Source organism: Leuresthes tenuis, unplaced genomic scaffold (genome assembly GCF_036924035.1).
Source record: "Leuresthes tenuis unplaced genomic scaffold, fLeuTen1.0.hap1 SCAF_4, whole genome shotgun sequence".
NCBI lineage: Eukaryota > Metazoa > Chordata > Actinopteri > Atheriniformes > Atherinopsidae > Leuresthes > Leuresthes tenuis.
Window position 1 is genome coordinate 10,519,694 of NW_027325358.1, and position 22,216 is coordinate 10,541,909.

The 22,216-nt window shown below is 37.7% G+C and overlaps 2 protein-coding genes and 5 non-coding genes across 8 annotated transcripts; all 7 read right to left on the bottom strand.

Annotated features, from left to right (window-relative positions):
• Positions 1–504: 504 nt before the first annotated feature.
• Positions 505–4,661, bottom strand: nsmce1 (NSE1 homolog, SMC5-SMC6 complex component). Its single transcript, XM_072384533.1, has 8 exons — positions 4,588–4,661; positions 3,773–3,894; positions 3,124–3,245; positions 2,948–3,025; positions 2,628–2,774; positions 1,380–1,496; positions 919–1,045; positions 505–652 (listed from the first exon to the last, which is right to left on the bottom strand). Exons 2-8 carry the CDS (start codon positions 3,888–3,890, stop codon positions 618–620), a joined length of 744 nt encoding a protein of 247 aa, XP_072240634.1. The 5' UTR covers positions 3,891–3,894; positions 4,588–4,661; the 3' UTR covers positions 505–617.
• A 978-nt stretch (positions 4,662–5,639) lies between these two features.
• Positions 5,640–14,792, bottom strand: vps37a (VPS37A subunit of ESCRT-I). Of its 2 annotated transcripts, none has more exons than XM_072384535.1 (12): positions 14,317–14,792; positions 12,386–12,460; positions 11,714–11,831; positions 10,430–10,533; positions 9,956–10,181; positions 8,912–8,982; positions 8,616–8,743; positions 8,450–8,508; positions 8,287–8,355; positions 7,398–7,541; positions 7,217–7,305; positions 5,640–7,021 (listed from the first exon to the last, which is right to left on the bottom strand). In XM_072384535.1, exons 1-11 carry the CDS (start codon positions 14,424–14,426, stop codon positions 7,225–7,227), a joined length of 1,185 nt encoding a protein of 394 aa, XP_072240636.1. In that variant the 5' UTR covers positions 14,427–14,792; the 3' UTR covers positions 5,640–7,021; positions 7,217–7,224. The 2 variants fall into 2 exon arrangements, with proteins under 2 accessions (XP_072240636.1, XP_072240635.1); XM_072384534.1 differs by having other exon boundaries at positions 9,956–10,184.
• Positions 14,793–15,242: 450 nt separating this feature from the next.
• On the bottom strand, positions 15,243–15,462 carry LOC140306261 (small nucleolar RNA U3). The gene has a single exon (XR_011915585.1). It is a non-coding gene; the product is annotated as a small nucleolar RNA U3 (small nucleolar RNA).
• A 1,064-nt stretch (positions 15,463–16,526) lies between these two features.
• LOC140306255 (small nucleolar RNA U3) lies at positions 16,527–16,742 on the bottom strand. Its single transcript, XR_011915581.1, has one exon. It is a non-coding gene; the product is annotated as a small nucleolar RNA U3 (small nucleolar RNA).
• A 1,820-nt stretch (positions 16,743–18,562) lies between these two features.
• On the bottom strand, positions 18,563–18,778 carry LOC140306250 (small nucleolar RNA U3). Its single transcript, XR_011915576.1, has one exon. It is a non-coding gene; the product is annotated as a small nucleolar RNA U3 (small nucleolar RNA).
• Positions 18,779–19,935: 1,157 nt separating this feature from the next.
• On the bottom strand, positions 19,936–20,151 carry LOC140306259 (small nucleolar RNA U3). Its single transcript, XR_011915583.1, has one exon. It is a non-coding gene; the product is annotated as a small nucleolar RNA U3 (small nucleolar RNA).
• Positions 20,152–21,308: 1,157 nt separating this feature from the next.
• Positions 21,309–21,524, bottom strand: LOC140306260 (small nucleolar RNA U3). The gene has a single exon (XR_011915584.1). It is a non-coding gene; the product is annotated as a small nucleolar RNA U3 (small nucleolar RNA).
• Positions 21,525–22,216: the final 692 nt, after the last annotated feature.

Below are 22,216 nucleotides of genomic sequence, written 5' to 3' on the forward strand. Positions count from 1 at the left end.
GATGATTTATTTCAATTCATATTCTTGTAAAAAATAAAAATAAATAAGAACTTTGTGCTTTCACCTACAAGGTGGATTTATCTGCAGAGTAGTAAAAGCTTGAGTTATATATTTACAAGAACAAGATATTTCTCAATGTTTCAACAAAAGAAAAGTAACACCAGAGAATATTTACAGGCTATGAATAGTGGAGTTTTAGAGCGACAAATGCATGAAATAATTTAGTAAAATTCTTGGCCCAAACTTCTTCTCCTCTTAATAGGGAAAAAGACATTTTAGTGCCGACTTCACCATACAGTTTTGTTATGGTTAGATTAAATTACTGATGATGGTTGGAAAGAGACTCCTCGTGATCTAAATAAGTGATGCTGAGGTGGCGTGATGTGTAAGGGAAAGTTTTGTGTGGTGGAAGAAAACCGCAATTATGACATGAATGTGCAAATAAAAAACTGCTGGCTTGCATTTCAATGAATGTGCGTGAATAGATGTAATTAAGAAGCAAAATGAAAGAAAAAAAAAGGTTTATTTGTGTAAAAACTGGTAAAATATTTAAGCTTAAAATTTGGTTTGTTACAAACGGTTTAAAAAAAGAATAAACACAGCAAATACTGAAGTCCTCATCTCTTGGACTTGGAATGAGGTCGTCTGACTTCTGCAAAGAAAAGAACAAAGATAAAAAGGAGCAAATGTTTATATCTGCTTTTATGCATCTATCTCCATCTCTGCTATTCATACAAACGCAGTAGCTTATCAATATTTCACACCACTGATTTCCAAATGTATATTTTACTTCTGTAACACTTTTGTGTTACAATCTGCAAAGTGAAAGTTAATCACCAAATATGCAGGAATATCTAACTAATATTATTTTACTTGTAATGTGTGCACAGATAGCATGTAGTAAAGAAGCATCATTACCAGGGATTTCATGTGGCCAAAAGTCATCGCAAGCTGGACATCGTGGCTCTGTTCTTCCTTTGAAGTATCTGGCCACACATGGGTTGTGTATTTTTATGCCACAAGTGGGATTCTCACAAATTTGGCACTGGGGGACAGAAGAGAGATACTCAGATGAGATTAATACTGTGAGCAACCAATACACAGAAAAAAAAAAGCACATGACTCTTACTAAATCCATCTGGATTGATACTACTATATTGATATTCTAACAAATTTTAAACTAAACACACTGCTCAGATGTCGCCGGGCAGCTTCAAACGCATCAAAATCTCTCTTCAAGTCCAAAAATGTCATCATCTTCCTACTTTATAGTAGTTCTAAGATTAAACTAGCACCTGAATTTATTCATGTATTTGTCAAACATGTGCAAGGGTAACAGTATAGGGAAGTGGTGCGACATAAAGCAGAGTAGCATTTACCTGGAAGGCGATGTTGTGACAGATGTGGCACACCTTGACCTGGTCTTGGTACATTGCACGAATGTACGGCTCCATCTCTATGATACATCGGACGGACAGAGAGTACTCCCCCTGTTTCTGAGTTCATAAAAAGCACTCGGTCACACACTAGAGATGCGTAAACTCAGTGGGAGCAAGAAGTTCAGGAAAACACAGGAAGGCGAGTGGAAACTGCTCCAATTTCACCGGCTCGACACGCGAAATGTTATTCAAGCTGCTTTGAAAATAAAATGTTGTCCAAAAAGCATCATCATTGTGTCGCGCTGCCTCACATTTCTGTCTCCATTACTACACTCAGCCTAACTTAAGACGGTGTTATTAATTTCTATAAATCCTTCATATACTCTGATCTGTAGGGAGTCATTCAGACATTAAGTCACAATACCAATACTGATACCTGAGTAACATCAGGCTTGTCTTAAACTTTGGCTTCGTCTTCTGAAAAACACGATGTAACAAGTAAATATGTAAATATGTAAGTCGCTTTGGATAAAAGCGTCCACTAAATGCATAAACATAAATAGAAAGTTATTGTATTGCTATTTATTTCTACAATACAAAATTTGTTTAAAAAAAAATAAAAAAATCTTAATATTCCAATATTCCATGTTTTAACACAGGGTATGAAATGATTAAACCACAGCAGATGATGTACAAAATGTAATTAATAATGAGTCAAAAATGTATGCAAATAATCAGAACAGGTCTGAACCAAACGGTCCCATTAACAGAAACACCCTGTGCAGCTTTATGAGTCAGTGCTGGACAAATAAATCAAATCAGCCTCAAATCAGTGTATCCCTAATGTCATTAAACACTGTAATTCAGTTCTCCCTCTGAAAACCACATCACTTTTTCCTGCTTTTTCCCATCATTTTCCCGCAGGGATCAGCAGTTTGTGCTCATTTAAATCCCACTTTGCTAAATTCATGATTAACACAACCAGTTGTTTACCATCACCGCTGATGTCAAACTGGGTGAAATAAACTACTTGAAAGATATATTCTTAGTTCATGTGACTGTGTACCCTGCCTGTCGCCTTATGGCAGCTGTAATAGGTTCCAGGCACCGAATAGGATGAAGCGTGTAAAGAAAATGAACGAATGGAATTAAAAAGAGGCCACAGTTGATAAGTCATAGTTTTAAAATGACTCTGACAAACAATCCGGTCATATTGTGAATCCCTGATGCACACGCAGTGTATTTTACCTCACAGAACCATTTGTCATTCACGAGTCGGGTCAGAAGGTGCTCCGTTTCACTCTTCTTCAGCTTTTTGGAGGTCATGGAGTCGGTGCTGTTCAGGATTTCTGTGGAGGAGGCCTTGCCATTCTCAGAGCTCACAATCAGGTCCACCTAATCAAATATTTCACCACAGTTACCGAAATGTCTATAAAAAAATCTGTCAGTGGAAATCCACAGGTAATTTCCTGTGTGTGTGTGTTTTAGAACTTGAATGAAATCACCTCTTTCACAGACTTTACAAAAAGCATTTATCGGCCTGGCAGAAGGGTGTAAACCCAACTCACCGTTTTCCTGAACAGCTCGAGTTCATTGTCAGCATAATCTGACGTCATCCTGGTCACATCAGTTTCAGCCGTGTTCACCTGGACGAGATTAACTGTAGTTAACCAAGTTCCCCACCCCCCCCTCAATGATCCACACACACATCGAAATCTTTGCAAGTGGAGTAAAGGCCACTAACCAATGCATAGTACTGCTGACCATTGTCCTCAGACATCCCTTTTCTAATCTGCATGAACATTGGCTGCAGCTTTGAGTTGATGGTATCAATGAAATCATCCAGTTTGTCAGGAACGTAATTTGCTGCAAATAAAAGGGAGAATGAGACAAAAAAATTATATCCAAAACGTATTTGTAGCTCTTGGCATTTTTTCCTAAAGTTAAACATTATCAGCCCTGCAAAGTCTAATAAATACAAGAGTTTAATAACATCACTAACCTGATGTCAGATGAATTAGTCATGGCATGATAGGCAGTGGAATAAATATAGAGAAAAAGCCGGAATCTACCTGCAATTTTTTTACTTTTGCTTTTCACAACAACCGTTATCAGATCCTAAATCATTGAGATTTCAGCGTAATGGTCATTTAAAATTGTTGAGTCAACCTGAAAGCAAACTGTAGTACATGAGTCTAAATATTCCTGGTATTTCCATATAAAAACAAAAAGGGCAGTGCTAACATTCAGCCGATGTGAACATTTTGGACTTCTGGTTAGAGAAGTAATGCTGCTTTTTAATTCACCGGCTGTGAACTACTGGGCTCCTTAAAGTTGCACTCAGTTACAACCATTAACAGCTTAGTTAAACAAAAAAAAAAAAAATCCTTCACCTTTATGCGTTTCACAACAATATTGATAGAGGGCCAATGCTCCTGGCTCATCAGTGATGCCACAACTCATCATGGTCTGGAGAAACCTTCGATGGCTGTCTCCCATCTGCCGTGACATGACTCTGGACAAATAGAAATAGTGGCTGTATTATCTTTAACTTACCATGTGGATAACTAGCTGAGACAACTAGCTCCTTTTGATAGTTACAGGAAGAAAGGTGAGGATTTACAGCGTATGGTCAACAGACAGAGGAGGTCGTCATCGGCAAGCAAAAAAAGTCCACATTTGTGTAAATCATAGTTCGTATATAGTTATTTTCAGTCATTTTCAGTAGGAAACGAACTCAACACATTTAGATTTTGACCTGAATGACTGGTTGTCTTTCTTAGATATTTCATTAAGCAGATTCATTTGGATCTTTACACTTGATTCAACAGGAGCGTTCACAGCGAGATGACATTTGGTAGAAAAAGTCGCCTAAAGATAAGCAAATATCCTAAATTATTCCTCCTGCATGGTTCTAAATGCAGATTCATATCCATCGAATATTTTATTGAAATGACAGAAAGATCATGGACCATAAAATAGAAGCTAAAGTTTCCTCATCTCGCTTAATTTAATGTGATAATGAAAACTTTGAGGACACAAGCAGTCCTAACGTCTGTTGACCGTTAACGGCTTCCAACGGCTGTCACAACGTACATATTTTAAAAGTACTGGTGGATCTTAGTTATTTTTTTTCCTGATTAACTCGCCTTCGTTTTACAATTTATGCACAAGAGCTTCTTTACACCTGAGTGTAAAGTAAGTTTACCTTCTCTCCTCCTTCCCACGGCGCGCCTTCCGTGTTTGGTGTTCTTTTCTTGGTATATGAGGTGTGTTACTGCCCCCTGCTGCTGCGGAGGCTCCGGCACATGTTACAACGTGCATGCGGTGGTTGAGATTTGGTTTATGTAAAGGACAGTTACTTGTATTTCATGTATATTGTACATTTAACCCATTTTACTGTCTATCATTATTTTACAACCAGGAGTACTAGTTAGTCATTAGTTAATAACTTTTTACCATTTGTGGGATAAAATGAGAAACTGTTTTCAAAGCAATAGTGTCATAGTCATAATAGTGTCAGCAGTTTTTTGTTTGCTCTTTGACATGAGGGCTGTAGTTACACAGCCATGTGAAAAAGAAAGTACACCCCTTACAGATACATCATATACTTACAGAGTAGTTCATGGTGGACTGACTGCAAGGTGTCCAGGTCCTATGGCTGCAAAACAAGCCCAAATCATCAGTCTTCCACCACCGTGCTTGGCAGTTATGTAGTGTTTGACAATGATATTCTGTATTTAGTTTTTATTTAACACAGCGCTGTGGATTATTGCTAACTATCTCCATGTTGGTCTTGTCTGTCCAAAGGACCTTGTTATGGAAGTGGTGGTTTGCCCAGTTTTATTTTGCAAACATAAACCTAAATTGTTGTTTGTAGAGAAGGATTTCTCCTGCAACCCTTCCAAACAGGCCTTAACTGTTAAGCCTTTTTCTAATTGTACTGTCAAGAACTTTAACATCTCACATGCTAACTGAGGCCTGTAGAGTCTGAGATGTAGCTCTTGGTTCGAGTCCGAAATGTCCGCTCCTTTGAAGATAAGCAACCAACTCCAAATAGTATGAAAATGGCCTTAAAAACCTTCCCAGATTGATGGGCAGCAACATTTGATTTTTGAAGATCACTGCTGATGTCTTTCCTCCTTGGCATTGAAACGCACATCTGAGTGTTTCAGAGCAGCAAACTGATAAAACGTCTGCTCCAAGGACTGAAAATATCCTGTGACTGTTGTATTAGGGTGCATTAATCAAACAGCAAGACTTATTCTAAATGCTTTATTTCTCTAACAAATTAAATAAGAACATATGATACAAGGTGTCTGAGTTTTTGATTATAATATAGCCTATTATCAACATTTAAATACAGTATCAGATGTCATCAAGCTTTACTGCAGCATTTAGCCTAATATTCCTCAACATTGGATCATTTTCTTTGAGGCTTTTTATCACCAAGTTCAAGTTCAAAATGTGTCAGAAAACAGTTGAGCTATCGTAACTGTGCATATCAGAACAAAATAGTGATCAGTGTGTTTGCATCCACGCAAATAACTATTAAGGCAACAATATGAGGGTAATGGTGGAGTATTCTGTGAGTTTAGATAAGTAATGCTGTGAAAGTGTTCATTAACCAGCAGGAAACATCTTAAAACAACCAGAGACACAACTGCTGTGTGATATTTGGTCTGCTATTTGGCTTATTTTGATTTTTAAACAGATTTATTAAAATGTACAGTTGGTAAATTGTTGCAGGGTTGTCAGAGTACTGCCTTAATATGTTAAATTAAATGATCACGCTCTATGCAAACACGCTGATATACACACAGCGCACAGTTTCTGCTCAGTGTCAAACCAAACAACTACATAAAGAATATACCACTTTCCGCAGTTAAAATGCACAGTGAATGTTTCCTGTCCGCACTGCCCTTCCCTCGCTTCAGTCCATTATTGTTAAAGTCGAAATCGGCTTTGTTAAATTGCAACCAGGCATGCCTTGGACATACTGCCTTGTTAATATTAAACTCCCAGATGCACAGCCCACGTGTATGTTATGAACAGCCTTTTCGATGTAAACAGGATACTTACCATGCAGTGACTGCACAGCATCTTTGTAGAAAAGGAGGCCTTTGACGTATCGTAAAGCAAGAAATGGATAACTCTCTCACAGGGGGCAGTACAAACGCCAACAGCATTTCACAATATATCTTTTTCCACTGCGTCGGAAAACGTACGGCTGGGAATAGTGTGTGAAGCAATTTGTACTTTTTAAAAAATGTATTCACATCAAACTGTTTGATCAAGTGCGGGTGTTCTTCGCTGAGCAAAGGGACATCAATCCCAAAAGGAAACAAGACTCTTGGTCATCAATGCCAAATCAAATCTGGATAAACAGAAAGCGCCAAGAAAATTATCCATACGGTGATCAATCCAAGCACGTGTCGCTCATACTCCCGCGTGTGGCCTGCTGTGCTGACTTTTTACATTTTAGATGGGCTTATGTATTTTAGCGCAGCATTTCCATCACCATCTTCCCATTTCTCCAAAGTGCCAATTGTTGACTCGTTGTGCTTTCGGCCCCAAGTAAAGTCTTTTTTTGTTTGTATTTTTTCCAGTTGGCAGCAGTTGGGGTGAGAAAACAGCAAAACCTGAGGATCAAAGATATGATGTAAAGAGCAGAATGAAAAGATAACAAATCAGATTTATATAATGGAAGAAGAGGAAACAATCAGAGAACTGCCAGAAGCAATACTGTCAGCTGAGAACCAAAAGTTTCACCCCATTAGTTAACACACAACTGTCATGTGACCGACTGCCCATGTAAGTGGGAGTGGTCTTTTTACCTTGCGGTCTAGTGGCTGGTGGGAAACTGTCCGTGTATGTTTATAGAATGTTGCAACTTCTCCTCTTTGGCCCTTCTGCTGTGGCAAAGCTGCAAAACAACAAAAACAACAGCATTAAAGCATCTTTCTTCCTCCGATGTGATTACAGCATTCAGGCTTGATAATGACAATCTTCTCTCACTGTTCTCTTTTCCATGAAGTTGGTCAGGAACTCATCAATGTCAGTGCGTCCCTCCAGAAAGTTTTCGGCCGTCTCCTCTGACTCCTCCTCAGCCTGGTGGGCTGCAACTTTTAATCGAGCCTGTAGAGTGCTTAAACTGCAACTCTAGTTCAAATACACAAAAGTAAGAAAAGATACAATTTCAGTGGATAGTTAAAAAAAAAAGAAAAAAAGAAAGACACTAATCTCTTCAAAATTTCCCATATTAGATCTTTGAAAAAATTCACACGGTCACAGGCTACCGTGGGGTCAGTGGTACTTAAATGTTGTCATTAGGGGGTGTTGGGGCATTCTCTTTTGATGACAAATACCCTGGCAATTTGTTGTGATCCTATAGAGTTGTCTGCTGACTTGATTTGTAGTACACGAGTGAAATGCCTCTTTCTACTGGAATCTACTGGAATGAGGTCCTCAAAACTGATCATATAATAGGGACAACTATCAAGCATTTGACCACATACTCAGTATAAATGGGCCCATAAACTTCTTTATTTACCAAAGAAAGGATGGTTAACTAATAGTGGGATCCTTTTTTTAATAAAGCCAGAGGGAAATTTTCTCAAATTTCAAGTGACTATGAGTAGAAAGAGATGCTTTTATGAAAGCTTTTCTTCTTGTGCTCTTCAGTAGAACCTGGTCTCACTGACACTTATCTGTCTTAAATCTTAAAACTACCGCTCTACTCTTTGGCTCCTACAATTAAATGATCAACCAAGAACTGTCAGCTTGAGTCCCTAAAACTGAGAAAATAAAATTGGAAAAAGCATATCGAATTATCAGAGGCTTCAATCAGAAATGTGCATCAGCTCAAAAGGTTTGTTTTCAATGAAAGCAGGGTGTGATGAGTTACCTCACTGAGCTCATGCTGTCTCTGCGTCTTTGCCTCAAAGGCTGCCTTCATCTGAGTCAGCTGTTCATACTGTCCACACAAACACGTCATGAGCAGAGCAACAAAGGCATGAATGTGTTTGCTGTGCACGTATGTGTATGAAAGAAATAGTGTAAGAACTAACCTTGTAGAGCATCTCTTGTCTTTTTCCTTCCAGCTGTGGCTCCATGTGAAGGTTTTTCTCTGCAAGTAAGAGAAAGATAAGTCTTTATATGAAGCGACACTCAATTAAAGCACCTTCATCATCACTGATCATGAGGGTCGTCTGTCCAGACAGGAGAGGAACTTACTCGCCATCTCCACTATACTGGTGACTAGCTCTTCTTTATCACTGGTGATCTGTTTGAGTTGTGGCAAACTCACAAAGAACTCCAGTAAGACATCCTCGTTTTCAGACATGTCCGACAGCTGGGTAAGGCTTGGATAGGGTGAAGTAAAAGTTGGACATACAAGCAGATATATAACAGCGGATGCACCAATACATCAGATATGGGTTTAAAACAGTTTTCTCTAATGTTCATCATAACTTGTGTCTCAATAATAAATGATTAAAGACATGTTCAGTTAATACACTGGGATACTTTACTTCATGTCACAGACTTCAGGGAAAGACTCAGGAATTTCAGGCATCTTGTACATGTGCCCATTCAGTCCAGCCTGAAAGAGACAGCAATTATATAAACATCATGCATTACTCATTTCATTTAGTTGAAAGTGAAACACAATAACTTATATTAAAAAAAAATGTTTTCAAATTGCCCAAAACTGTCTTCTAATGGGATTTGCAAGAATCCACATATCTGATTGCAAAGGAGCAGTAATACAATCTTTACACCCTAAGTAGCATGTTTAAACATTTTTAAACACGGTTATAGCCACTATAACAAGCTAATTACATCCTTTCCCCGTTGCCAGTAGTAGCACGTTTACCTTGAAGCCTGTAAACTACGGCAGCATCAAGGGATGGCCTTACACTGCCTTCTGGACGTTATGTTGGACCACGATTTGCAATAAGCATGACTTTCTGAAATAATTTGACTAATCAATATTCTTGACTGGACCGCAACCATCAGCCCACGCAGCAGGACTGAGAGTGAGCTGCCGGCTGTCATCCAGTCATGAAAGCATGGAAAAATGTTCTCTCTTTTGGACTGACAGTATTTGCTGTGAGTTTGAAAGCCTTCACGTGAGACGTTTTGTCTGGTAAATGTGTTTCTATAAAGAAAATATGAACTCTGCCCATTATCGTAGCTTCAAACACAACATCGTTACTGAAATAGGGTGTGAATGAGCTGCAGAGAGGGAGGTTTAAGCTAAATTTTTCTACCTTCTCAGGTTTACAAAGTTCTGCTTAAAGTGGAAAAATATTTACCTGAAACTGTTGACTCAGCCTTTCTCCTTAAACAAATTCATGACAGGGATGGAAAACTTGATCTATGGGGGTGTCAGTGCTTGAGAGACTCTAGCTTTACTGTTTGCTTTCAGAATACATTTCTACCTGGTTTGGAGAATCAAATTCTTTGTTTTTCAGAGCTGAGCACTTTAACAATGACAGAACTACAAAAAGATTGATTCATGCAAAAATGTATGCTACCAACCCACTGAATTATGTTATAGATCAGCAGTGTACCTGTGAGTCTCCAGTTGGTACAGGCAGTGGTAGGTCAGTTATCAGTCCATATGGGGCTGGAGCTCGAGGGGGTCCATGAGAGATATCCACCCCTGGGTGAGGCATGGGGGCTTGTGATGGAGCTGGACCAGGACCAGGGGGTGGTGTCTGACTGGGTCCCACGTGGCGAGAACCATAATGAAAAGGCTGGCTGGGGTAAGGAGCCATGCCTGATGGCTTGTACATACTGCTGCAGCAAATTTGGGAAACAGAAAAAAACATATCAAACACCCCAGGATTTTCTGGAAGTAAAAAAAAGTGAACTGTCCTAAATTCCCATTTTAAATGTCAAATTGCTTTGGAGGGATATTTGATGCATTTCACAAATAAAAGCAATATAGCACACATATTTACATAAGACCAAGCTTGCACATCACCTGAACCTCCCATGAAAAGGTGTCTAACCATTTCAAGGAATGAAAATGGGAAACTCACTATGGAAAGCCTGCAGAGCCAGAAGACATCAGGGCGGGAGGACTTTTCCAGAACTCGTCCAGGAGACTCTGAATCACCTTACCCAGGTCTGAGTGCATTCCAAACTATAACACACACAATGAGAAAAACTAGTTAGAATAAATCATAGATGGGTATTTAAACTGTAATGCAATGGATATATTTTCTCATTACAAAAGAAAGAAGCAAAGCAAGAAACAGAAAAACAAGAAAACTTCTTTCCACAGCTGAATATTATCAAGTTTGCACAACACTGGGAGAAATCTGGAGAGGACATTTACTTAGTTTGTAAAAGTCATGTTTACAATACTGCTCAGAAATTAGATAACTGGGTGTGTACATTTTATTATGATCAGCATGTAAACCAGTGAGAAGAAATGATGAGGGGTGGGGAGAAGAGGAAATGGAGGGCATCCAAACGAGCCCAATGTGTTTGAGTGCTGCTTGAGTGGTTGTATCAGAGTGGGATATTTGGCACACGCTAGTCTATTCAATCAATTCATTTACATGCAATCTTGCATCTCTGATCAATGTTATAATGGTGCTTTTTAAGTTTTTGCTTGTGTAAACAATGTATCATCATTTCAGAAAAGGGGACAAGACTTCTTCTAGGGTTTGTTAAAAAGCAAAAGGCAGTGGTTTAAATGCTGAGGGGACAAATACAAATGATAGGCACACTTAGACGCAACTGTTAGTCCGAAGACGTATTTTTGGTCAGAACTATAAAGTCAGGTAGTTTGTACTGAGCATACCACAGGAATGACAGGAGACCGCAAACAGTTTTAATTTCCTGTTCACATGTGACCCAACCTTGCATAAACCTACAATCATGGAAACCACCTTTTTTTCAGTTCAGTTTTAGTCAAGTGACAGATTTCATTACTTTGGATACTACTATGAGTAAAGATCCGTCACTTAATCTTGTCATAGTGCTGTAGCATAAATGCTGCCCCTGTGCTGTATGTATTTATTGGGGTGCTATTAATACTTTCCATGGAGAATAAAGATTGTGTTAATCAAGATGTGTTATTGTTAACAATAAAACAAACTCAAAGCAAATGAGGTTATGTCAGAGCACCACCAGTCAGAATTCTGCTCACTTCTGTTAATGTTAGGGTTGAAACAAAAACCTCACTTTGTGTCCTGATTCTTCTATCAGCTGCACGGTATCCCTTTATTCAGCCGATAAATTGACCCAAGGCTTACTTAAATGCTTCAGGTCTTAGATTGGAAAGAACTCACCCTTGAACTATGGCAGTTACTTACATTAGTGATGAGGGGGCTTGTGATCATGGTGCCATTATTGCTGTCAACTAAATGATGACCAACAGGGGGATAGACACTAACCACCGGCTTCTCCTGAGGGAATTGAGGAGGCAGCAAACTGGAAGGATGAAAAATAAAGAGGGGTCTATGTGTTACAAGCACTGAATTAAGACGTAATAACTGCAAATATAACTCGGATGTTTCAAAACAAGTATTAAGAATAAACTAAAACACAACTTAACACAGCAATAGGGTGGTGAGTCAACACAAAAACGAGTATTTTCATCATGGATGATTGGATGAAGGGAAAAAATGTCATACCAAGCAAATGAAAACACTGATAAACACAGAGACGAATTAGATTTAAATAGCAGTATTGTAGATGTGATCTGTTCTGTACCAGAACTAATCCTCTAAAACTTGGCACAACCTTATACACTTCAAAGGTTAATAAAATGTCAGTCTTTGCACCAGTGGGAGAAAATGATAATTACTTTCACTAGAAGCTCTTGTAAGCAAAAGGTGAATTGTTCACTGCTTTTTCTTTTTTTGGTGTTAAGCTAGCCATCCTTTGAGTTCTGTTTAATGTAAGAAAAGATTTGTAACCTAAGTTGAACCACATTTGTCGTCGAGTACCTTACAATCTCACTGTATGTTAAAAGATGTACTCACATGTTAACATTAATGGTGGAGTTGTTGATTGTGAATGGTATTCTGTACTCCACATCCTTCTGGATTTCAGCAAGGCTGTGGACAGACACAAACAGAGAAATGTCATCAGCTCCAGTCTTGAATCATTGGTCATATTCAGCCTTCAAAAAGATATTAGACTTCTACCCTCAGTGTTTATGAAAGATTCCTAATAACAGATCTTAAAAATAAATACCTTTCCAAAAAAAGAGTAAATGCAATGCAGTTTGGGTAAATGGCAGTGCTGACTATACAGGGCATCAATCCAGTTGCTGCAGCTTAAAAGATATTCCATCCATTTTCTGGAGCCACACCAGCTGTCATTGGGTGAGAGGCAGCGTACACCCTGGACAGGTCACCAGTCCAGCCACATAGAGGCAAACAAGACACACACTCACTCCTAGGGACAATTTGAATCTAACATGCATGTTTTTGGGTGGTGGGAGGAAGCTGGAATAACCCGGAGAGAACCCACGCATACACGAGAGAACATGCATACTCCACACAAAAGGCCCCAGCCAGGAATCAAACCTAAAACCCTCTTGCTGTGAGGCAACAGTGCGAACTACCACTCCACTGTGCCAAACATCAAGCTGAATCTGGCCAATTAAAACCACTTGATCGCAAAGATTTTCAACCAAAATGTTTGTATGTATGGTTTTTATCTGATGCCTAACTGTTTCCATGGCGCAATCATACTCCAGTGCTCACCAATATCGGATACCCAAATAATGTTCTTCACTGGGAATCTGTACATGTACAGCAATTGTCTTATAATTGACCCAATTGTAATACAACAATATTCCACTGATGGCATTAAGATAAGTTGCAGATAAGATGTTACATTAATATTCCTGCACACGTCATTAAAGACAGTCTGATTGAAGACCCGTCAACATTACATCCTCCTATGCCACTGCAATGTTTTTTCTCATCCAAAGTCTTAATTCTATTCATATCTCTAATAACATAGATTATATAAGACAGCTAATTGCTGTAAAAATTTTACTTTAAAAGTTAAGTAATGCTTCACTGGCCCTGAAGTTGGTATGATATTTCAAAATAAGTTCTCCCTATCTAAAAAAAAATAAATAAAACCATTAAACTTCATTAACATCTTTCCCACAGAATCCCAAGTATTCAGTTTCATATTGTATGAAATCCAATGAACTCCACTTGAAATGCATGGTGTCCTCGCAAAAAACTGTGAAATTAAATTCCACAAATTCAACATACTTGGGTACCTATAACTCTGTACATGTTGCTGTCAAAATAAAGACTACATTAATAGTGTGTTTATAAGTTGATGTGTACCGGATTGTCACAATAAAAGGTCACTGAGGTACCTACACTCCTAGTAAACAAAGGTTAATACTTTAATCTCCCCAAGTAACAAGCTCATCCTAAAACTACACGCGTGACAAACAGTGGAGTGATCACAGGACACGACCAGCCAGCTACAACTTGTGTAATCAGCACTAAAAATAGACACCGTAACTGTCACCAACTGATTTGATTAGCTATGGAGCTAACACGGAACGTAAGGAAATCAGCTCCCTGATTAGCAGACACAACCGTCAAAAACTACACAAGTGGCGTCAAAGCAATGACAATGAAACAAGGTAAAATCGCGTGGCATAATTTTGACACATTTACAGAACAGCGGGGACACTTAATGTAGATAAATAAAAAGACAGTGATATAGAAGCGTCATTTAATTTTAGCTTAAATGTGAGCCAGGTGGCTAGCGGGAATTAAATTAACATTTCCTGTCTATGATTCAATTGGCAAAGCGGCTATGAAGCAACGCGGTAATCTGATAGTTGTAATTTCATAAAACAACTTCAATGTTTACAAGCTCATCTCTATAGTCAGAGCTGGACTTTGAGTGAATGACCCTTGTTCATGTTTACCTGGGGTGAGCGGTTTTGAGCGACTCAATCTGCCGCTGTCTCTGTTGTTGTAGGCTGTTCAGAGGAGGGAGAGGTCCGGAGCCTTTGGACAGGGGGAAAAACCAGTTCATTCTCTCCGGGGAAAACCACTGGCTGAACTTGATGGACAGAGTGTGAAGGCCAACGAAGAAGAAATGGTGGAAAAAGTTAGCATAAGCAGCACAAGGTGTGGAGATTTGTGGTGCTAACCCCGTTAGCTGGTCGTCTAAAAACTCGGTTTACTGTCCACATGAAGCGTACGCTGTTTTACATTACAAAGTTGGAAGTATATCCTTTGAAGTTGGATACAGGCTTAGTTCCGTTCTATTTCAGACAGCTTGTATGTTATTTTTGACCTGTCATTAGTGTTACTGAAGCAAGAGATGATAGCTAAAGACAGCACCCGAGCTAAAAACAGCTTGGTCAACTTATTTACGTATCACGTCACACAAAAAATTACGTCCTACGTAACTTCCTGTTCTCGTCAGTCTTTTCAAAGTGTAGAAAAATTAAGACTTCTCAGACTTTTTATACACGCAAACATATTTATATGTACATATATCAATTATATGTCACCAACTGATCTGTTTGCCATTTGTACATATATATATATGCATATTTATATACAAACAAAACGTTTACAGGAAGACTATGATGTAGAACTGGCTCTGACTTTCAGTATTTGTCTCAAAGACACAATAAAGTAATTTCCTTCTATTTTCAGTAGACTTCACTGAATGAACAAATAGGAGAGCAGAATCTGAATCCTTCTCATTTTTTAAAAGTTAATTAGCATACTTACCATTAAAAACTAAAATTACTTAACAAGGTTTTGTTGACATACACTGTAAAAAACTAAAACTAAACTAAAATCTAAAGGGAATTTCCTTATTTTACATATAGTGATAACCACTCTGATTATATTCCCTTTCTCAATTCTCCTTAAAGGAGTAAAGAGCAATCATCAATGACAGAAAACATTGCATTGAAATTAATCATTATATTATGTCAGTTTCCTGCTCAAAAGGAAATATCATATCTCTTCATCATGGTTAGCGAGACCATACAATTCAGAAACACATTTCTCAAGTTTAAAACTCTAGAAATGATCCCTGTAAGTATAGTCTTAATGAAAAACTGAGTCAAAAATGCATCTCACTTACAGCACTGTGAACCTTACTCAGGGACAGACAGGAGTTAATATTACCTGCTTCAGATGGTTCATGAGAGAAATTCCTGTCAAAAAGGGACAGGGGCATTACGACTAAATCCAGCACATTTCTCCTCCAGTTAAAAACTGTATTCAGCTGCAACATGTTTCCTTCAGGGCAGTTTTAAAACACCCTTATGTCAGAAATACACTCTTCATTTTAGTTTAAATGCTATTGGCAGCTTGTAATCAGAGTCCAGTTGCTCCTTTAGAGTTTCAGTGTGTATGAGTGCTCTCTGCTGCCCGAGCTTCGGTTCCTCGGCTTGTTTTAGTGTTTAGCACCACACAGCTATCAGAGTATTTTCACAACTTTGTACTATAGGGTTTATTCACAAAACAGCAAGTTAATCAAATCTGGAAGGACACCATTTTTTAACTTGTATATCAGTGAGCTATGTTGATGTTCTAGTTTGTGTTAGTAAACAGCTTTAACATCTGTACATTAAACGGTGAAACACAAACCTTGTGAAGCAATCTAGTATCACATGAAATGGTCAAATCTGTAACTTATTGTCAGTGATGTCATGTTTACCAGATTTAAAAATGTCATGAGCTAATCCTTGAACGAGACACTGAAAAAGAGGTTGATTATGATGACAAACTGGTTCACACTTTCAGTATTTATTTGACTCAAAGACAAATCTCAGATGACTCAACATCACTAACATGCATTTTCAGTACATCAAATTCTAAAAGCTCCTAATTTCTTTTTAAGATAACAATAACCACTCTGATCATATTCCCTCCTCAATACTCATACTTAAAGTCAGTGATATCTTGTCTGCCATAGATTTTAAAATGTCATGAGCTAATCCTTCATTCAGACACTGAGGTAAAAGGTTTTTAAAGACAACATGATACTTGACTGGCTCTGACTTTCTGTATTTGAATCTAAACGCAGATGTTTCATAAGAAAATAAATATTCATTGCTGATTTCTTTAATTGTAAGAGCTAATTATTTCTTTTGAACATGAAACAATAACCACTCTGATCATATTTCCCTCCTCAATACTCCACAAAAGAGTAAAGAACGGTCATCAATGACAGAAAACATATGAAATGAATCATTATTTTCAGCCCGCTTCGCGCTCAGAAGGAAATATCACATCTCTTCATCGTGGTTAGCGAGACCAAACACTTTAGAAACACATTTCTCAAGTTAGAAACTATAGAAATGATCCCTGAAAGTATAGTCTTAACTTCCTCTTTGACAGAGAGAGGGTATCATTCACAGGACAACCACTTTCAGTACGGGTACAATTATTTTGTCAACCATGCTCCAAACAACCAGAAAAAGAAAGATTAACAACCTACAATCCTTCAATAATACCGCTTCCCTTTCGGATTGTTTTCAAACTCTTAACTCATTTATTTAATACTGTAATGTAATTTTGAGGGACCCAGAATGCTTTGCAGGAATTGTGACTTACATTTATTAATTTAAACAATTCAGTGATAGTTTTAAAATTCATACGAGCCATTGCACTAATCTTTACCAAGTTATTATTTAAATAAACTGAAGACACGTTTCTTTAGATGACAGGAGTAATAGTTATTTTGATGATTCCAGACTCTATGTCGCACTTTTTTTCATAGTTTGGCTGCGCTGCAACTTACATGTCAAAATATATATAATTTAACATGTCTTTAAATGTTAATTCATACTGACTGACATGAACCAAGGTGTAAACATTGCTATCTACAGCTGCCAGAGGACACTCTAGGCTTATATCAACTATATGCTGCTCCTGTACCACTGAAAAAATGTGTTTAAAGACAACCGAGAAAAACTGAACACAAAAAAATTATGCCAAATAGAAAATCTTTCATACGAAAAGCAGGAAGTAAAATATGCAGCCGAAAACGGTAATCGAGCAGCAGAAAGAAAGTGTGGAGGGAGTGAGAAACTTGTGAGGTACTGGCAAAAAGCAGAGGTTAATTTGACAGCAATGAAGAAAACAAACAAAGCTACTCACGGGCTGAAACCAAGATGGCCAGAGCTGGAGGATCAAGTCCACAGGTGGGTGCTTGAACAACATACTGCCGGGAGCGGCTTGTCCCCGAGTACGACACAGATGATTAAAAAGTCAATGGACTCAGTGATGTGGAATGAGATCAGGAGCTTGGTGAACTTGCTTATCGGTAACATGCTTGTTGAACTGGCTGGCTTGTTATGTTAATTTAGTCTATTCAGCCCCCCCAGGTATGTTTTTTATGCTATTGTGTAGCTGAATAACTGTTAATGTGTGACGTTAACATACCTATTCAGCCTGTGGTTCTGTGTGGTATTGTGTAGTTGAATAACTTGCCTTTCCAGATTAAATGTCTGTTATTGGTCTTGGATTTTGTGAGATAAAGTTAAAAATAAATCCGATTTATCGTCCGCAAATTACGGTAAATGACATTGAAAACTGCTCACAATCTTCTAACCACAGCATTACCAGATCTGTCCTTAATTGTACAGGATTAAGTAGCAGCAGTTTCCCTGCAGTAACACAATAAGGCAGAATTTCTTTATCTAAAAAAAACGAAAGAATCATAATGTTAACTGAACAAAAGCTGCTGATACTTTTTACATTTTCAATAGCTCACACTGAGTTGTTTGTTACTTTTGCAATATTTGAGAAGCAATAACACCAAATTACCTGCTAAATTATAAAGAAAGTCTGATTAACATAAAGTTGAGCTGTGCTGATGTTCTAGATCGTGTTATTAAGCAGCTGTAACACCAGCACATTAAACCATGAAACATAAACCTTGCGAAGCAGTCTAGTATCACAGGGAATGGTCAAATGTGTGCCTTAATGTCAGTGATGTCTTGTTCACCACAGATTTTAAAATGTCATGAGCTAATCCTTCATTTAGACACTGAGGTAAAAGGTGATACTTAACTGGCTCTGACTTTTAGTGTCTGAATCAAGGGCGGATGTCCAATACTGAAACAATTCTTGATTGACATGCATTGCTAATCTATATAACTGCAAGAGCTACATATTTGTTTTGTACATGAAATAATAACCACTCTGATCATATTTCCCTCCTCAATACTCCACAAAAGAGTAAAGAACGGTCATCAATGACAGAAAACATATGAAATGAATCATTATTTTCTGCCCGCTTCACGCTCAGAAGGAAATATCACATCTCTTCATCGTGGTTAGCGAGACCAAACACTTTAGAAACACATTTCTCAAGTTAGAAACTATAGAAATGATCCCTGAAAGTATAGTCTTAACCTCTTCTTCGACAGAGAGAGGGTATCATTCACAGGACAACCACTTTCAGTACGGGTACAATTATTTGGTCAACCGTGCTCCAAATAACCAGAAAAAGAAAGATTAACGACCTACAATCCTTCAATAATACCGCTTCCCTTCGGATTGTTTTGAATCTAAGTTATTTAATACTGTAATGTAATCTTGAGGGACCCAAAATGCTTTGTGGGAACAGTAACTTACATTTATTAATTTAAACAATTCAGTGAGTTTTGAAATTTGTACGGGCCATTGCACTAATCTTTACCAAGTTATTATTTAAATGAACTGAAGACACGTTCGTTAGATAACAGGAGTAACAGTTATTTTGATTCTACACCAAACACACGCTTACACGGTGCGTCGTTTTATGCTCCTAAAGGCAAGCTGGTGTAAAAGAAGTGTTCCGGTTACAAACATATTACCCCGTACTGTAGAGGACAATTACATAGTTTGGTTTAAAACGTTGACTAAAATCTGTATAATTGAAGGCACAAAATACATCCTTAATACATGACATTGAAAACTGCTCACAATCTTCTAACCACAGCATTACCAGATCTGTCCTTAATTTTACAGGATTAAGTAGCAGCAGTTTCCCTGGTGTAACATATGATGGTGGCATTTCTTTAGCTAAAAACATAAATAAATCATATTGTTAACAGAACAAAAGCTGTTGATCTTTTATGTATTCTTTTTCAAAAGTTCACACTAATTTGTATTATTACTTTTGCAACATTTGAGAAGCAATAACACCAAATTACCTGCTAAATTATAAAGAAAGTCTGATTAACATAAAGTTGAGCTGTGCTGATGTTCTGGATCGTGTTATTAAGCAGCTGTAACACCAGCACATTAAACCATGAAACATAAACCTTGCGAAGCAGTCTAGTATCACAGGGAATGGTCAAATGTGTACCTTAATGTCAGTGATGTCTTGTTCACCACAGATTTTAAAATGTCATGAGCTAATCCTTCATTTAGACACTGAGGTAAAAGGTGATACTTAACTGGCTCTGACTTTTAGTGTCTGAATCAAGGACGGATGTCCAATACTGAAACAGTTCTTGATTGACATGCATTGTTTATCTATATAACTGCAAGAGCTACATATTTGTTTTGGACATGAAATAATAACCACTCTGATCATATTTCCCTCCTCAATACTCCACAAAAGAGTAAAGAACGGTCATCAATGACAGAAAACATATGAAATGAATCATTATTTTCTGCCCGCTTCACGCTCAGAAGGAAATATCACATCTCTTCATCGTGGTTAGCGAGACCAAACACTTTAGAAACACATTTCTCAAGTTAGAACCTATAGAAATGATCCCTGAAAGTATAGTCTTAACCTCTTCTTCGACAGAGAGAGGGTATCATTCACAGGACAACCACTTTCAGTACGGGTACAATTATTTGGTCAACCGTGCTCCAAATAACCAGAAAAAGAAAGATTAACGACCTACAATCCTTCAATAATACCGCTTCCCTTCGGATTGTTTTGAATCTAAGTTATTTAATACTGTAATGTAATTTTGAGGGACCCAAAATGCTTTGTGGGAACAGTAACTTACATTTATTAATTTAAACAATTCAGTGAGTTTTGAAATTTGTACGGGCCATTGCATTAATCTTTTACCAAGTTATTGTTTAGTTAAACTGAAGACACGTTCGTTAGATAACAGGAGTAACAGTTATTTTGATTCTACACCAAACACACGCTTACACGGTGCGTCGTTTTATGCTCCTAAAGGCAAGCTGGTGTAAAAGAAGTGTTCCGGTTACAAACATATTACCCCGTACTGTAGAGGACAATTACATAGTTTGGTTTAAACGTTGACTAAAATCTGTATAATTGAAGGCACAAAATACATCCTTAATACATGACATTGAAAACTGCTCACAATCTTCTAACCACAGCATTACCAGATCTGTCCTTAATTTTACAGGATTAAGTAGGAGCAGTTTCCCTGGTGTAACATATGATGGTGGCATTTCTTTAGCTAAAAACATAAATAAATCATATTGTTAACGGAACAAAAGCTGTTGATCTTTTATGTATTCTTTTTCAAAAGTTCACACTAATTTGTATTATTACTTTTGCAACATTTGAGAAGCAATAACACCAAATTACCTGCTAAATTATAAAGAAAGTCTGATTAACATAAAGTTGAGCTGTGCTGATGTTCTAGATCGTGTTATTAAGCAGCTGTAACACCAGCACATTAAACCATGAAACATAAACCTTGCGAAGCAGTCTAGTATCACAGGGAATGGTCAAATGTGTGTCTTAATGTCAGTGATGTCTTGTTCACCACAGATTTTAAAATGTCATGAGCTAATCCTTCATTTAGACACTGAGGTAAAAGGTGATACTTAACTGGCTCTGACTTTTAGTGTCTGAATCTAGGGCAGATGTCCAATACTGAAACAATTCTTGATTGACATGCATTGCTTATCTATATAACTGCAAGAGCTACATATTTGTTTTGGACATGAAATAATAACCACTCTGATCATATTTCCCTCCTCAATACTCCACAAAAGAGTAAAGAACGGTCATCAATGACAGAAAACATATGAAATGAATCATTATTTTCTGCCCGCTTCACGCTCAGAAGGAAATATCACATCTCTTCATCGTGGTTAGCGAGACCAAACACTTTAGAAACACATTTCTCAAGTTAGAACCTATAGAAATGATCCCTGAAAGTATAGTCTTAACCTCTTCTTCGACAGAGAGAGGGTATCATTCACAGGACAACCACTTTCAGTACGGGTACAATTATTTGGTCAACCGTGCTCCAAATAACCAGAAAAAGAAAGATTAACGACCTACAATCCTTCCATAATACCGCTTCCCTTCGGATGGTTTTGAATCTAAGTTATTTAATACTGCAATGTAATTTTGAGGGACCCAAAATGCTTTGTGGGAACAGTAACTTACATTTATTAATTTAAACAATTCAGTGAGTTTTGAAATTTGTACGGGCCATTGCACTAATCTCTACCAAGGTATTATTTAAATAAACTGAAGACACATTCGTTAGATAACAGGAGTAACAGTTATTTTGATTCTACACCAAACACACGCTTACACGGTGCGTCGTTTTATGCTCCTAAAGGCAAGCTGGTGTAAAAGAAGTGTTCCGGTTACAAACATATTACCCCGTACTGTAGAGGACAATTACATAGTTTGGTTTAAACGTTGACTAAAATCTGTATAATTGAAGGCACAAAATACATCCTTAATACATGACATTGAAAACTGCTCACAATCTTCTAACCACAGCATTACCAGATCTGTCCTTAATTTTACAGGATTAAGTAGGAGCAGTTTCCCTGGTGTAACATATGATGGTGGCATTTCTTTAGCTAAAAACATAAATAAATCATATTGTTAACGGAACAAAA

Coding starts and splice junctions, on each gene's coding strand:
- nsmce1 (XM_072384533.1), bottom strand. CDS start 3,890: ATGTCACGGCAGATGGGAGACAGCCATCGAAGGTTTCTCCAGACCATG. Junction 3,026..3,123: donor GTCAGCAGTACTATGCATTG/GTTAGTGGCCTT, acceptor AATCTCGTCCAG/GTGAACACGGCTGAAACTGA. Junction 653..918: donor TTGGCCACATGAAATCCCTG/GTAATGATGCTT, acceptor TTTTCTTTGCAG/AAGTCAGACGACCTCATTCC.
- vps37a (XM_072384534.1), bottom strand. CDS start 14,426: ATGAACTGGTTTTTCCCCCTGTCCAAAGGCTCCGGACCTCTCCCTCCT. Junction 12,461..14,316: donor CTCAAAACCGCTCACCCCAG/GTAAACATGAAC, acceptor GTCTGTCCACAG/CCTTGCTGAAATCCAGAAGG. Junction 7,306..7,397: donor ACTTCATGGAAAAGAGAACA/GTGAGAGAAGAT, acceptor GTTGTTTTGCAG/CTTTGCCACAGCAGAAGGGC.